The sequence below is a fragment of the Cyclopterus lumpus genome, chromosome 8 (genome assembly GCF_009769545.1).
Source record: "Cyclopterus lumpus isolate fCycLum1 chromosome 8, fCycLum1.pri, whole genome shotgun sequence".
In the NCBI taxonomy this organism is placed as follows: domain Eukaryota; kingdom Metazoa; phylum Chordata; class Actinopteri; order Perciformes; family Cyclopteridae; genus Cyclopterus; species Cyclopterus lumpus.
In genome coordinates, this window is record NC_046973.1 from 14,030,860 (window position 1) to 14,047,336 (window position 16,477).

The 16,477-nt window shown below is 45.1% G+C and overlaps 1 protein-coding gene across 5 annotated transcripts; it reads right to left on the reverse strand.

The window, feature by feature from the left end:
• Nucleotides 1-512: 512 nt before the first annotated feature.
• On the reverse strand, nt 513-16,237 carry tcf20 (transcription factor 20). 5 transcript variants are annotated; one of them, XR_004609828.1, is made up of 7 exons: nt 16,077-16,237; nt 5,688-14,053; nt 5,510-5,603; nt 5,284-5,347; nt 5,035-5,132; nt 2,938-3,077; nt 513-596 (listed from the first exon to the last, which is right to left on the reverse strand). XR_004609828.1 is itself a non-coding variant. In XM_034539212.1 (7 exons), exons 2-7 carry the CDS (start codon nt 13,885-13,887, stop codon nt 3,061-3,063), a joined length of 7,374 nt encoding a protein of 2,457 aa, XP_034395103.1. In that variant the 5' UTR covers nt 13,888-14,053; nt 16,077-16,237; the 3' UTR covers nt 1,763-3,060. The 5 variants fall into 5 exon arrangements, 4 of the variants coding, with proteins under 4 accessions (XP_034395103.1, XP_034395104.1, XP_034395101.1 ...); XM_034539212.1 differs by lacking the exon at nt 513-596 and having other exon boundaries at nt 1,763-3,077; nt 5,688-12,762; nt 13,862-14,053; XM_034539213.1 differs by lacking the exon at nt 513-596 and having other exon boundaries at nt 1,763-3,077; nt 5,298-5,347.
• Between the last annotated feature and the right edge of the window lie 240 nt (nt 16,238-16,477).

Below are 16,477 nucleotides of genomic sequence, written 5' to 3' on the forward strand. Positions count from 1 at the left end.
AAGGAGAAGGAGATGCCTGAGCGGCTTGGCGAGGAGTCTGAAAGGGAAGGTGCGGGGGAGCCAGAGGTTTTACATGACTAATCACTTTAAGAATGAAAAGGCCGTGACAGAAAAATCAGCACACCTCCGGTAATTGGTGGGAAGACAAGACGGCTGAATCGAGAGGAAAATAGGTTTAAAAAAAATTGCCGTCACCATGGAAGCCCTCCAGGAGACGGATGCTCAAACTGTGCCTCTGTGGGCTCGACGTCAAGCGGGGAATTACATTTGAATGGATGAGAGAAGAGGAGGAGGAAGAAGAAAAAGCACTCACCTACTCTTACTTCGTACTTTGTCCTCAGTTCCCTCATCTAGTTCAGCGTGGAAGGTGCAAGGGACATCCGGCTCCTCTTCCTCTCCCTCTTCATCACAGTGAGAGGACGTTGGCAGTCGCACTGACCTATGTGAGCAGAGGGACCGCCGCCCACCCTCTTCTTTAATCCATCCGTGTAAATCCAAACCAGACAACTCTGCTCCATCTGTTTTCATTATGATTCCTTGACTCATGTTGTGATCCAGTTCATTCATCGTATCTTTCCCCCTCTTCAAACGCCGGCCTGTGAAATAGGATGCTGCGCTCACATTTGTTTTTTCCAAGTGAAAAGCAACATGACCTTGAAATGAATAAATGTCAGATACACATGCAGTGCCGCATGTGCACGTACCAATTTTCAGTGACAATTACTATATTGTTTATCCATCAGTTAATTATTTCAATTGTTAATACATTACTTTTAACTAATGATTTCAATTGTTTAATTATTTCAATTGTTAATACATTACTTTTAACTAATTATTTCAATTTGTTTATCCATTACTTTAATTTAAATTGTTTATCCATTACTTTTAACTAATTATTTCAATTTGTTTATCCATTACTTTAATTTAAATTGTTTATCCATTACTTTTAACTAATTATTTCAATTGTTTAGCTATTACTTTTAGCTAACTTCAACTATTTCATTCATTTAAAAAAATGAAATTGTAATATTTCTTTTCTTGTAGTGTCCGATGAAACATTTCTCTACTCTTCCCACCTGTAACGTCTCCCTCACCGTTCTGTATGCTATTGTAGAAAATAACTTGGTTCTTTATATGAAGTTAACCATAGTTCCACTTCAGACAAAGAAAACTAAGCTAATGCACAAATATACATATTAAAGCCACTACATCTGCTTTCACCGTTCATGGACATTGCATTTGAACTTTTACCAAAGCTAAATCAGACATTAAGGTTTCCTCTATATTTACATCGAAGCCGCCCTATTTTCTGGAAGCCTTCTCAGATACAGAGGGACAGAAACAGAATGGACCTGGTAGTCTGTAGACTGAACAACGTGCTTTCGTAACCCCTCAAACTGAACCGGCAGGAAGCAGAAACCAGGGAGGGACAGAAATAGAGACGTGCACATGAGAGATGATTGAGAATACATGTGCAAGGAAAAATCAAGGAGCGGGTGGCAGACAATCTGAAAACAGTTGGAAAGAAAAAGGGTCAACAAAAGAAAGGAGGAATAAACAAAATTGACAAAAATAAGTTTCAGAAATAATTAGAGGAGCTTACTTGAAGCATTTTTTTTAGTGTATTCATAATTCATATACATATTGACAGGTCTCTAATACAGCATGGTTTTGATAGTGTAACTGTCTCCTCAGCTGGACTTTTTTTCTTCTTTTTTTTTTTACAAGAATAACAATAAAAAATGATAAAGACAACACCATGTACGACTCACTTGTACATTTTATGGCAATGCTTCTTTTGAATGGATTTTGCATCTCCCGATCAAACCGCTGCTGTGTCGCTCAAGAATGAAACCATTCAGAAGTACTCGGTAAGGCTTACTCCCCGTCGGCCAGTCGCAGCCACCGGCTCCCAAAGCTTCCAGTTCCCAAACAAATGTTTTTGTCCCCGCGTGTGCACCCAGTACACAGTTCCACAACGCTGTGTCCCGCTGTCCAGCTTCCTCCTGTCCGCACAGCCAAAGATGGCGGACGGGCAATAGTCCGTAGTGTTACCCCCCTCTTCTGTCCTTCTCTTTGCACATAACGGACATTTGTACTTGAAAAATAAGATTGTGTCCATGGGATTTTTTCATGAATACTATCTGTACCGTAAAAACCCCAGTGATGAAAAATAAGAACACTTTTCAAAAAGGACCAAAAATGGAATCAAAGACCCAGATATCGGCATTGTTTTCAGTTTCTCTCGCTCGCTCTCTCTTTCTCTCTCTCACTCTCACACACACACACACACACACACACACACACATGACTATTGAAAGGCAACAGATGTCCGTTCTCCAAGGCAATAATGTCTTTGTGGCAAACTCAACCCTGACATTCCAGACATCACTCTGGCTCCTCCCTCTCCAGGAATGAAAAATAAATCAGATTCATGTGTTGACAGAATATATAAAGTGAGATACATCCATTTCATTTTCATAAGTAAATACTGACAAGGATACAAAATAATAATGAGGACTAAAATAATAAGTGTGGTCATCCTAATATCATAAGATAAAATACTACTCGTGAGAGGATATAGAATTCTCTCTGTTTTTCTTTTCTGGGCTCGCTCCCAAAACGCCTCTTGAAAAGCAACTAAAAAGAAAAACGGAGAAAAAATAAAATGATAATACAGATGATAAACAAGACACTTTGAGGGTGTCTTAGGAAAATCAAAGTAAGCCTAGAGAGGAAGTTTGTTTCTTTTGTTCTCTTCAAAAAAAGTTCCTTTAGTTCCACCATCAGTCTTTGACGTCTCATTTTTCATCTTTTACTTGGAGCTCCATTCCGCTCTGTTGCATTTTCATGTTTTCTTTTTCAAGTGAACAGCAACAATTCTCTTAGAAAAAAGAAAGAAAGAAAAAAAAGGATTTCTTTTCTCCATTGTCTTACATGTAGATAATGCGGATTCCCAGTTGAGAAATTGTACATTCCCTTTTGTTGTTCTCCGTCGCAGAAGCCAGTCCCGTCCTTTCACACGTCGGGCTGCTTCACAAACAAGTCCCACTCAGTCGTCTATTGACCAAAAGAACCTGGGAAAGGGAACACGTACAAATTGAGGTTAGTATGATAAAGAAAGACCCCTTTGGACACAAAGAATGAACTGCTTTCACAAGTAGCACCTTTTCTTTAATGGAGATATCCTCTTTTAAAAGTCTCTTGAAGGGGACCATTAGGCCGATAAGCACAGGTCGTGTTGTTATTGCCTCACTGCTTTTTACTGATTACCTGAGGCACATTATTTAAATGTGTATGTGTAAGTTGAGGCATAAAACCCACATTTTTTAATTTTTATTTCCATTAAAAACTAATCAAAAAGAATGCATTTGCACAAAACGTGATGAAGTAAGGGGGAGACGTTGCTCGAACCTTCGGAATTTGCTGTAATCTCACAAGAAGAGAAAGAAAAGGGGAGATATATGCGTCTTCAGTTTCCATGAGGATGGGCTGATTGGAAGTGAGGGGGCTGTAGTGAGAGTGAGGTGAGGAGGAGTGTGAGAGCCGGAGGACCAGCCAACAAGGAGGGGTAGAGTAGGTATTGCATCGCTGTGTTAATTTAAATAGTCTGAATAGAAAAGGTATGAACAGCCCTGAGGCAATACATTGGTGACCATTCACTGAAGGTCCATTAATGAGAAGCCGGTCTCCAGACGAATCATGAAAATGTATTTGTGATGGGAGCGGAGATTCGAGGTGTTTCCATCTCCGGCTCTCCTTTTTATTTTGGTTCAAAAGCAAAGAATCGCCAATTTGGCCCATTTGCCAGAGCAGAAATCTTTGCTGCTGGAGTTATTCGGGCTACTTGGGTTACTAATTACTATGACTGTACCGAATAGTAGGACATAATTATTATTATTTAATATTGAATTATTCAATAAATTATATATTTTAAAACTTTAATTTAATCATTGATAACTTTCAGGATCATTGCATATAATAGTTCTCCAGCTTCCACCTTCCCCTCCCACACACACAAAGTGAACTGTGTTCTAGTCTCTGTAATCATCTTAGTCCATATTGAAAAAAGATGTAATCATTTCCAAAATTCACTAAAGATGTTCAAACAAAATATTCAGCTTTAATCCATATTTGTTGGTGTTTAGCCTTTCAAAAACTACATTTTCACTACGAGGTACAGCAGCAATCTAACCACCGTATATTTATAAAACAACAAAAATTAGACATGTGCCAGCATAATGTTAATTCATTTTTTTATATGCTACAAAAATGCGGTGAAGCAAAAAAGGTAAGAGACAAAGAAAGAGACCAAATATAGTGCAAAAACTAGCGTTGCGTAATTAATTATTGCTCTGTTATCGTGGGCATGTGAGGACCAATATCAGGTCAAATGAAGAGCTCGTCATGTCCCCTCATATGGATGCACACAAGGTCACACAAGTTTTTCCATTACATTTTTTGGAAGGAAGAAAGAATACGAATAATAAGGCATTTATCTTGTAGACTAGCGCTTCAATGACTTGTGAATTGTGTTTTCTGTTGACTGAAACTGAAGTTTAATGCTGCATTTTGGTCAGGTTGTCGTTTGCTCCGACTTGACCTTTCGTAATCATCTATTGTTTGTTGTAAACATCTGGACCAGTGGTCTCTGTGAAGGACGATTAGAAGAGCTGATCCGATGACACATCAAATCCGAATTGAAATAGTTTCAATCATCATTTGTCTGCTTTCTTGCCTGCTCTCTAATTCACAACTGGATAGATACACACACAGTGGGCAGGAAGTCCTGTCTGGCTTCATTTTGCTGCCCTCCGTTAAATTTAAATAGTTTAAGTTAGACCTTAAAGTATTGTAATTCTTTTTGTTGTATTTCTTTTTGTTATTGAATGGACTCATGTGTCTGATAACCTAGACCAAGATAGGTAACCGGTCCAAATTATTCTTGGTGGTTAATCGTTGACATCCCTAATTCCCACTATGAAACAGGTTGTAGACAAACACACACAAATACACAACTAAGTCTGAACTTACAGCTCCCAGACTCCTGTGTCTCCTCTTCTGCGTTCCTCTCAGCCTCTCTCGGACTGCTCCAGGTACACTGACTTGGCTGGCCGGATGCTCTGGGTAAACTGAGTGAAGGAGGGAGGAGGAGAGTCAGGGCGAGAGAAAGAGAGAGAGAGAAAGAAAATTGTCAGGGTTAGATGAAGAGATGTGAGTGGGTGGTGTGGATCTAGAATGGCAAAGGAAAATGAGAGTGAATCACACAAAACGAAGACCAACCTCTCCTTCTTTACCTTGTGCTTCGGACACCGCAGTGAGAAGTTATCTTCGTTCAGAGAGCAATCTGGCAGAGGGACAAGGACTTTTAGTATAAAATAGATATCACCACACAAAGCATGTACATTAAAGAACAATATTGGTGTTTAAAACAAGCACAATCGATTATTGCGAAACTGTATTTAACATTAACGCCAGAGTACGCCTGTGTTTTAATGCATCCACTCACCTGCTTCAATAGCGCACAGGTAGTGGTAGCGGAGTGTGCAGCCTTTGCTGTAGCAGCCCAGGGTTGAGCCAACCATCTCACAGTATGAGCAGGACTGAGCAGAAAACCAGAACAGTCAATATCAGAAATAAGCTACAAAAGCTGAAAAACAGGTTGAATAGATAAAGAGGACACTTACTGTTTCTCTGGCACCATCTAGTGCCTCCTGCAGGCCATACAGTCTCCCATTGACAAGATACACCCCACTGGTCCACACTATGCATCCTTCATGGACCCACAGCTCCTCTGGGTCCATGGGCATCTGAGGCAGCTGGGCAAGTTGCGCCAAGGGTCCCAGGGAGTCCAAGGCGGGCGGAGGGGGCTGGAAGGGCAGGGACGCCTTACTGTTGGATGGCACCATTCTTGGGGAATCCTCACTAGATTTGTGCCTCCTTTTAAAGCGGGGGTGTGAGGTCAGCTTTCTGTGTTGAGGTCGCTGTTGAGCTTCGTCTGTTGGCTTCTGCAACGGTTGCTGGATTTGCGGCTGTTGCTTGTCTATATCAAGGTTGGGCTCTCTCTTAAGCTTCGGGATAGGCCGGATGTCTAGATTCATGTCCCAGGTCAGAGACGTTGTTTTACTGGTATAGGAGGAGAATGACGAAGAGGAGGAGGACGAGGAGGAAGAGGAGGGGGTGTTACTGAACTTGCCCGTCACGTGCATCATAATTTCCTCACCACCAGCTGCCGGGGCGGATCTGACTCTAGCAGGGAGAGGTACGGGGTTTGAATCTAGGCTGATGGCAAAGTCACTCTCAGTTGGGGGCTTGGTAAACTGAGCGTCTTGGGTTTGTGCGTCCTGGTTGGCGCTCAAAGCATTTGAGCTCATGTCTGAGTTTTGTACCATTTTGTTTGCGCCTGTGGTCGCTTGACATTGTCGGACCTGGGGCTGGTTCTTGGGGAGCTTTGCAGCATATTCAGCTGGATAGAAAGGGCCGTAGAGATCTCCAAGATGTTTGTAATTTGCCCATTTCTGACACAGGCAGCAGAGCAGGCGGCCAGAGTGATTGGTCTCTGTAATCACGGGGCCAGAAACAATGTAGCCAGATGAAGGAAGTGCTTTTCCCGACTGGAGTGTAGTCTCCACCTCGTCTGTCTCTCTTTTCTCAGATTCTCTGTCTCTCCGAGATAACTGGGAGGAAAGAGCTGAGGTCAGGGGAGAATCAATCCCACTCCCGCCCACTTTCCCTCCGACTGTAGTACGCTCTCCTTTCATCTTCTCCTCCTCAGCATTTACAATGGAGCACACCGCCCCAATCTCTGGTACTTTGTTCTCCACGTGTATGTGCGGAACAAACGGGCCCTTTCTATTCAAGTCCACAAATACTTTATTTGTGCCAGGGCTTCCTCCTCCCCCCAAAGGTGTATCTGGGTCAACTTTGGCCAATGGTGGCACAGTCGGTCCTGCACCTCTCCTTCTCCGTCGTCCTCTTGCCTGTGTTGACTCACCTCTGCGTCTCCTTCGCACAGGTTTGACCTCGATCTCTGGCGGCATTTCCTCATTCTCAACATCCACTTTCACCATCTGGGTTAAAATGGGTGGGGTCAGTGGGGGAGCATCATCATTGTTGTCGTCGGGTAGATGGAGTGCTGCAGGGGGTGGTGTGCAGCTCGTAGTCTCCACCAACGGTGAGGTTGGAGCATCAGCTGTAGTTGGCTCGGGAGTGGCACTCCGAGTTGTGCTCTCAGTCTGTCCTTGGGGATGATCCTGCCCCTGTGTTTGGGCTTGGTTATTAGCCCTTTTTTGTTTATTCACACTCCCTACGGGCCTCCCCTTCTTCTTGCCAGATGGGAAATAGCCTTTAGGCACGGAACTGTCTTGTAGCTTAGAATCTTGCGGCGACAGGCTGGATCTACCAGAGGACATCTGATGTTGCCTGTTCAGCATGTGTCCTTGTGCCTGATTAGGGTGGGGTGAGGTGGCTCCATAGTAGTCACTGCCGGGATAGTCATCAAATCCCATGCCAGATTCTTGAAGTTTCTGTCGAAGAAGGTCAGCCGCAGACTGCTCTCCTCTTCTCGTCTCCAGCTGCTGGTAAGTGTTGGTGAAATGCTGAATGTCTGACAGGGCAGATGAAGATGGAGGTGGGGAACCCTGGACCGGGCGAGGAAGAGGTGGAGGAGGGGGTAAAGGTCCAAGCAGAGCAAAATCCTCTTTGTCACCCGATGCAACAGTGGATCCTAATCCAAAGTCAAAGTCTTGTTTTAGGGTTTGGGACGTCTGATGAGGATCACATGGGTAGGCTGATGGGGGTAAAGGCCCGGTTTCATCAACGCCTCTAAAGGAAATAATGTTGTTTAATGAATTACTTTCATCCATGTAACTATCGTCCCCTCCTGCAACCCTGGGGAAATGTGCCAAGTCTTGGTCCTGTGAATCACTAAAGGATGGTATTTCTGAATGAGAGAAGCCCGGATAATGATTTGACTCATCATCAACATGGCCTGATGGCTTTTTGATATTTGGTGTGATTTTCTGCACTATTGCCTCCAGTTTCAAACCTCGGCTTTTCCTGGGAGGCATAGCCCTGGTATTACCACTTGATGGAGATAGAGGTTGTGAATAGGTATTCTCTCCGGACAGAGGGGAAGAGAGCCTGGGACATGGGATATCTGAACTGGAGGAGTCATCTTCATTGTGATGGCTCGACTCAGACTGAGCCCCAGGGGAGTGATGTGAATTTGTAGCAGCTCTCTGCTGGGACGTATCCTGGAGCTGCCTTTTGGCGGGAATAGGAGAGATAAAAGAGCGAACTCTCCGGCGCAATATTAGTGGATTTGTGTCTCCAGAACCCCCGGCTTTAGTCTGACGCTGTGTGGAGCTCATGTCAGCAGAAGGCTTAGCAGAGCTGGGTGGAGGTGGACATGGATGTTTGGCTTCCTCCGTGGCTCCTCTGGGGACCTCAGGTTCAGCAGCATTTAGGCCATGAGTCATTTGTGGTGGAATGGGGACGTGTGAAGCTACAGGAGCAGGAGGAGGCGGTTGCGTTCTGTAGAAAGAGTCTCCCTCTATCATTCTAGCACCTTCTCTTCCAGAGTGTGTTGACTCCCACATTTTCAAATCAAAGAAAGCGCTTTGATGAAGTGAAGTTTTGGCTGCGTGTAGTTCACCGGGCATGTCAGTTTGTGACATCATCATCCTCTGTCTCGGTTCCGTTTGGCTAACCTTATGTCTTCCTGGAGAAGAACGAGGAAGCATCATCATCTCTTTGGATGGCCTGTTCATTGCCTTTACCCAGTCAGTCATGTCATGGGGGTGATGAGGGGGGCCACGAGGGTGAGGATACATTTGAAGCTTATTTGTGGACTGCTGGGGGGATAAATTGTGGTACGGATGGTGGGAGGGAAAATGGGGGTTACTGCGTGGTATCATATTCCCTTCTCTTGTATCTCCAAATCGATATCCAGGAAAACTGCTGCCACTGCCAGTAGATAAATCAACACCATGAAGATAGGACTGATGCCTTGAAGGTGAAGATAAAGGGTTAGTACTCAAAGGATGAGAAGGCAAGGGTGTAATATCAACATTACCGCGCCTGTAGGGGTCAGTATTCATCACAACAGATGAATGAACAGACTTGGAATGATATTCCATATCAGCATCATTCGTGCAACCAATGCCATGATGATCAGTCTGTAAAGTTGCAGCATCTAAGGCAGCCTCTTTTAATGCCATTTCCATTTTCACCACTTGTTTCTCTCCAATATCCTTTTTACTCAAATCATTGGCTGCTGCTGGAGAGGAAAATGGCTGTTGAATAACAGAGGCGCCACTCTGACTTTTCTCCCGCTCTCTCTCTCTGTCACTTTCCCTGTCCCTCTCTGGTGTGCTGTGTCGGTTTGGTGACACATCACAGATGACAGAGCGCCGCTCTGATGGGGCTAATATGGAGCCTGATGATTTTTGAGACTCCGTTTGACCAATGCTGCCCGTAAGCGGCTCTGGCTCTTGCAAAAGGAGCTCCTGCACAGCAGAGGGAGGAGTGGACACACTAGATAAGGCTTTTCTTTGTGGTAGAGAATAGTCAGCTAAGTTTATATGTTTGGTTGGGGGTTGCTGAGGCTCTGCCGCCTGTGTTAAATGACTCTGGGACACGCACATGTCATTTTTCTCAGCATTTTGTATTATCTTAGTAATAGACACTTCAGACTTCACGGAGGACTGAGCATTTGTGGTAAAACTAGGCTCACTTCCATGCCTCTGGTTTGGATGTGGAGGCTTTCCAGTAATACCCATTTGCCCAGAATGAGCCGAAGCCTCAGTTATGCCGTACAGGTGTCTGGGTTGAAACTGTTGTTGAACTTGGAGATGGGCAGGAAAGGCCTGCTCTGGTCTGCCATAACGTCGATCTAAATTGTAACCTTGAAGAACCTCTTGTAGAAGGCTTGGAAATTGCTGCAAATTATCCTCGTGACCTTTGACTCCTGCTCCTTGCCCTCTCTTTACCAAAGCCTCTGTGACAGAACCAGCATCTTTTGGATGCACAGGGCCATAACCAGCTTGTGATTGTTGATATCCTAAGTATCTGGAATTTGATTCCATTACACCCACCGGACCAGCCCTACCTCTGCTTTTCATTGTCAAATCTGAGCCATATGTTGATTCTGGGTAGCTATATTTATGCGGTCCAGACTGGGGAGGATTTTGAGGCCGTCCAAAATTAGATTTCTGGTGAAGGGAGGAATATACGCTCAGATCTACACCTTCTTCCCCATTATGGCTGCTTGACTCTCTTAAGAAAGAGTGTTTCTCTTCTATGCAGTTGCCTTGGGGATGCTGGCTTTTTTCAGTGTGACTTCCCTCAGACCGAGCTGAAACAATCACACCGACACTACTGGCATTCTGTTGCTCCTCAGACGTGTGCTTCTCTCCCCTCTCATTATTGTGTAATCTGGATGCAGTGTGCAACCTGTTTTCTTTGTCCTGACAATTTTGAGAATTGACTTCTCCAACTCGCTGCATTTGGCTACGGCCTTTCTCCGTTTTGTCAACTGGGCCTTCACTTTCAGTTTTGATGGCCTCACTTTTTATTTCTGTTGTCCTCCTATGGCCACCTCTGTGGTCACTGTATGCGTGACCAGGCTGTGAGACACAATTTGGCTGTAGAGGAGGAATACTGGAGGAGGTGGATGATGGAGAGGAGGAAACCGGAGGTGTTGAATGTGAAGTTGGGCCAGTCTCTGATGACTGACATCCAAAGGATGGAGATGATGACGAAGAGGGAACGCGTGCTTCATTTGCTTTCGTTTTGGAAACATTTGGTTCTTTTGATGGGGAATGGGAGGCAATTGTTTTAACAGCTGATGCTTGCCCAGTCTGTGTTTGACTCTGAGAGGGAGGGCGACAGCCAGTTGGTTCAGATCCACTGCTTGCGCCACTCATCTGCCTCATTCTCCCATGTTCCCCTTCAGAAAACTGCTCCTCACGCAACACCTTGGTCCCTGATGAGCCTCCAACTGACATGAGTGAGGAGTCTTCATCAGCACCAACATCTAAGCTGGCGCCATCACCAATTCCTGGTGCACTTCCGTCTTTAACTGTGCTAGTGCTCGAGGCTGCACTTGCATTTCGACTTCTTGGTTGTGATGGGAGCACGCCATGCGTTGCCTGTTGCATCTGCCCCACATCCTTCCCCTTCTTCTGTGAAAGCACTGAGTCGGTGAGGAGCATGTGCTGAACTGTGTTTGGTAAATTGGCTACTTGCGAGCTCAAGGCATTAAGACTATTCAGACCAGCATCCTGCATTTTGTCAAGTGGAGAGGATGAATAAATAGAGGAGCTTTCCTCTCGAGATCCGACTCCTGTGCCTAAACCCAATTTGTTTCGGCCTGTTGGAGGAAGACTGTTTCCTCCAATTGCACTCATGCTGTGAGCTTTATGACTGCCACTGCTACCACAACTACTGATGCTGCTATTTGAGTTCGGTGTGGGACTTAATTGTGGCATAGTCTGCAGTAATCTACCTTGACCATGGCTGCTACGGGGGTTTGACGAAGGATGCGAAGGACCATGACCTGAGGGGTTTGCATGTACCTCTGAGATGCCCATCAATGGGGAAGGAGAGGAGCTACAACTGGGGGAATGTACTGCAGAGGCCGCTGGTGAGGGGTTGGATATCGGGCTAAAGTTTTGGTTAATTTGGGTTTGTTGAGCATTGGGATGCAATGGGGATTTGGCTATTTCTTGAGATGCTGCTTGAGGTATAGCGGGATTGGAGGCTTGATGATGTTTAGCATATACAGAGCCTGGAGACAGGCCCTGGTGCTGCATCTTGAGAGAGTTGTCATAACCTACCCCTAAATTGTGCTGCAAGTTGCGGTGCTGTAGTGTGGCTTGCTTGTGAAGCGAAAGGGTCTGTGGGGAATATCCAGGATAATTTGAAGCATGGTAACTCTGCTGAACATTCTCCATTGGCACCACATTGTTAGCAGCAACTGAACTGGAGACTGAGTTTGAACTAGAGTTGACATTGGGAGAACTGTTGACTTTGGGATCGAACCCCGCGCTAGCAGCCCCATCAAGATATCTCTGTGGAGGAGGGCTGTACATTCCTGATGACCCTGTGGATGTTCCACCCTGTGGTGAGTAGTGTGGGTACTGAGGGGTCATTCTGTGCCCAGAGTGTGGATAGCTCCTATGCTGCTGTCCATGGTGGACAGCTGGGAAGGTTTGTCCAAGCTGGCGGTGCTGTATCTGAGAACCTGGCACTGACTGCATTGCAGCATTCTGACTCATATTGTACTGATGAGAAGGAGAGAACGCTCCAGCACCAGCACCTCCACCAGAACCAGCACTTGAGCCATAGTCTACTGGATATGGTGACATCAGGCCAGATGCTGGTGCAGACGAAGACCCAGCATGCCGATACTGGTGAGGTATATGTCCATCAATATTAGGGTACCCAAACCCTGCCCCATATGCCATGCCCCCCCTTCTGTGTCTGTCCTTTCCAGCCATTGAAAAATAATAATCCATGGCATCCTTCCTGTAGGGGTTGTTAGTGTTGCCGCTGTGAATGTTACCCTGTGTTGGCGATGCCTCCACAGCACCTCTGTTCCTCGCACTGTAAGCAAGCATGTGGCTGGCTTGACTAGGGTGGTGATGGCCTCTGTGCAGGCTCTGCTGTTGCATCCCCGCGTAATCATCTGTCATCCTTGGGGAAATCTGGGGGTCTGCTGGCTGAGGGGGATACGGAGTTCCCCCTCCACCCCTCCCACTGAACCCCGGGGGAAGTGAAGGGGGAACCGGACTGTTAGAAAAATTCTGCATTGTTTTTCCAAGTTTGGATTTAAAACGAAGATAACTGTCAGTGTCTATACAAGGGAATGCTTCTGATCAGAAACTGGAAGGCTTACGGCAGTAACCATGAATGACAAAGAAAAGAGTCTCTGGCTTGGCAGTAAAACAAGGAAATGCTTTGAAAAACCAAAATAGTTCAAGCTGAGGAATATCTATCGCAGATGTTATAATTACTTTTCTGTAGCAGAAAGTGGATAGTGAGGTTGAACAGACAATGGTTGTATCAATATATGAAAAGGCCAAATGGTAAGTCTTACTTCTTCAGTGTGACGGTATAGTTCTTCTCACTTTTTCTTTTCTTTTTTAAAAAAGGTACACTTTACAGCTCGGTCTTTAAAAAATTTAAACTTTCAACAAAAAAAGAACAGAAATGTCTTGAAGCAGGTTTCTACTGCAGAAAAATACAATATTAAAACTGTGCAATCATTCCCATGAAGCTGAAGCAGTTTGGCACCGAGCAGGCAATGATATCACTTCTGACGCACCACCATGTGAGATGTTCTTTGATGACCTTAAATGTCTTTACATGTACACTCTCCACTACAATAACAGCTCAAGCAAACAGAGCTATGTTGGGATTAAATTGTAGTCCAATAGCATCTTGTGCAAATAAACAAACCAAAAAAAAATCTAAATAAAACCATTGAGAATGTGTTCCGTCACAACAGTCCTTTAGTCCGTCAATATGTTTGCCAGGACCTGACTCACACCTGTGTGAGACCAAAACGGCAGTAACTTGAATCAAGAGGTCTGAATACAGACCGTCACACAATACTCCCAGAGGCAAACACTCCATTGATATTCTCATCAGCTCTTGGATGCAGAGTGTATTACTTTTTGGGATGTTCTTTTTCTTGGTCATTCCCTTTCAGATACTGTTTTTTTTTGTTTTGCTACGGCATGCATTAATTCGGACTGTAGATGTCTTTGGTCCCTATTTAGGAATCGTTCTTTCCTTGACTGTGTTCAGATTCTTCTTGGCGCTCTCCCGTATCCTCAGCCTGTAGCCGTCTTACCTTTGTTTCATTGTGTCAACCATCATTTAACTCTACCTAGTTCCATGGCAACAGTTTTCCAAAAGGAGGGTAATCCATTTATTCCACCTCAAGATCAGTCAATTCAAGCACCTTTCTTTCGGTTTTCTCTTCAGTATTTCCATGCAGATACGTTCATTTTCCAGGAGCTGCTGACCAGAAGTCTTTGCAACTCTGCAAACACAAAAGATGATTCAAAATAGTTAGCACATAAAAATTAAAATACATCATTTATTTACTATATCTGTGCCTGTATTCAAAGCATTAAAAGAATAATATACTGTGGTCATTCAATAGTAATAAAACGCTTCTTTGGTTTCATATTATGTTTGAGTATTCTATTCAACAATCTCGTTTGGACAATTCAGTGGTAAATTACGACAGTTATCAACGCTAAATTAATTTAATTTGTACTGCAAAAGTCAGTGTTGCTAGAGAATCATAAATTGCAGATTAGAATGGCATTTCCCATAAGTGGATTTATCTTTAGCACTAAAATCACCAAGATCCATCACAAATATATTTACTAAACCACAAACATTGTTGGCATTGCTTCCTTGTTGCACACACTGTCCACTAAACATTAAAAAAGGTTGCTGGCCTCCTATCAACACTCCTGTTTTAATATGCTCTGGGAGTACAGCCTTTACAGTGGTTGGGGCTTTAACAACACATGACTGAGCTGTCTCTTCTGACTGAAAACAAACCAGGTTGGTGGAGAGAAAAATGGGTTTGCGGCAGCATGCAATTAAGACAACAAAGTAACAAAAGGCAAGGTCACAAACACAACTTCACATGTAAACAAACAAGCCTGTGTAGCCAAGACAGAGGCAGTCTCTCTAAAATGAGACTAAAGACCCCGTGAACGTTAAGAGTATTTTACAGGCATTAATGATTAAGGGGCACAATTAAAAAGGCGACATCTTTAAAAAAAAAAAAAGGTCAGCGCCCATAATTGCAGCGTGTGACACACAAGCCTCTATTGTGCACTGTAAAATGGTTAATGGCCTCAACGCAACTTTGGGGCGACTTTTGTTAAGTGTCGACTTACACTGAACCAGGCGATTACCAAGCCCTTGCTGTTTACGATTACTATTAACTATTAGTCTACGGCTAACTGGTGGTTCTTGTCTGTCAATCTCAAGTGTGAACCCCTATTTACCAATATAATGCATTGCTTTTAGCACAGAGAAGGTGATGGACCAGCTGGATGGACATGGGGGGGACAATACCACCAGGTGGACTACTCAACAAACCAAATCAAACATATTGCACGCAGCTCTCTGTCCAGGTGTCACAACGAAGGGTGCAACACTGGTGGTTGATGCAGTGTCAAATTGGAAGAAAGAATAAGTTAGAAGGACACCACCATCGCTCTCCATCCGTCTGTTAGCCCTTACCTTGATTACTAATTAATCACAGCAGCTCACTGGGCACAACCAGGCAGCAGCAATCACAATAGACCAGCGCAGCGATTTAAAAAAAAAACAAAAAAAAACGGGCTCAATGCAGCCTGTCAGCCGGCCGATCAATTGCATAGCTGCCTAACTATGAAGAGCAGACGCAATGCCGTTTCCAGACCGCGTTCGTCGTCTTTGATTGTCATCAACACAACACGGGCTTTCGTGCCATTACCTTCGCAGCTACGTTAGCCGGTAGCAATACGCATTGCAATTAGCCGTGTGGTGCTGCCTCTTTTCTCGCAGAGGTTAGCGTTAGCTTAAAAAAAAAATTAAAATAACAAAAAAAACAGCTCACATACTGCAAATTAATTATGCGAGGCATACGCATACGTTAAGGAGGCGGCTAGGTTACGGTCGCGGAGCTAGCGTCATAGCTGTTTGCTACAATTATCACGCGCATTTGAGAACGTGCACAACACGGCGGTTGTAGCAGGCTAAAGGCAGCCAGGCAGCGTTTAGCTACAAAAGAGAGGTGATTAGGTGCAGATGTTACCCCCCACCTCCCCTCACCCAGACCCCCCCCCCGGAAAGCCAGTTGGGTTGGGAGTAAAAGGGCTAGCTAGCATAAATAACGTCCACTGGCTCGAGACCTGGCGTGGGTACCGCATTAGAAAGCGATCATCACGCAGTCTGACATTTTTCCTGAGCAAACAAGAGCTAGCGTGTGCCAGAGGGAGAGAAAAAAAGGGCAAGTCGGTCCGAGGCGGGCTAGCTAACGCACTGTGAATGCATACCTGAGGACGGAGCGCCACAAGGCCCCTCGAAGAGTGAAAGGCTGTTTTGTGACAAGCCCGCTGCTTGCGGCAGGAAACCCCAGTCTCGAGTCGACCGCTCCGCCGCTTTTCCCCTCACCCGTTTGAGTCCAGACAACCCCGACCAGCGGCGGCGAAGTCGGGGAGAGGGAGGGAAGGGGGGTGGGTGGGGCGGGGTTGGGGGGCGCCCGTCACGACACTCAGATCCCGGGCCTTTCTTCCGATTTCCCCTTTTTTCTTTTGTCCTCACCTCCAAAAATGATGAGAGCGGAGCACAATCGGGGTGCCTGTAGGTCCCGTAGCCAGTGAGGTCCATACACCCCCGCCCCTCCCCTCTTGTTCCCTTGCTTCTCGCTCTCTCTCTCGCTCGCTCTCCCTCTTTC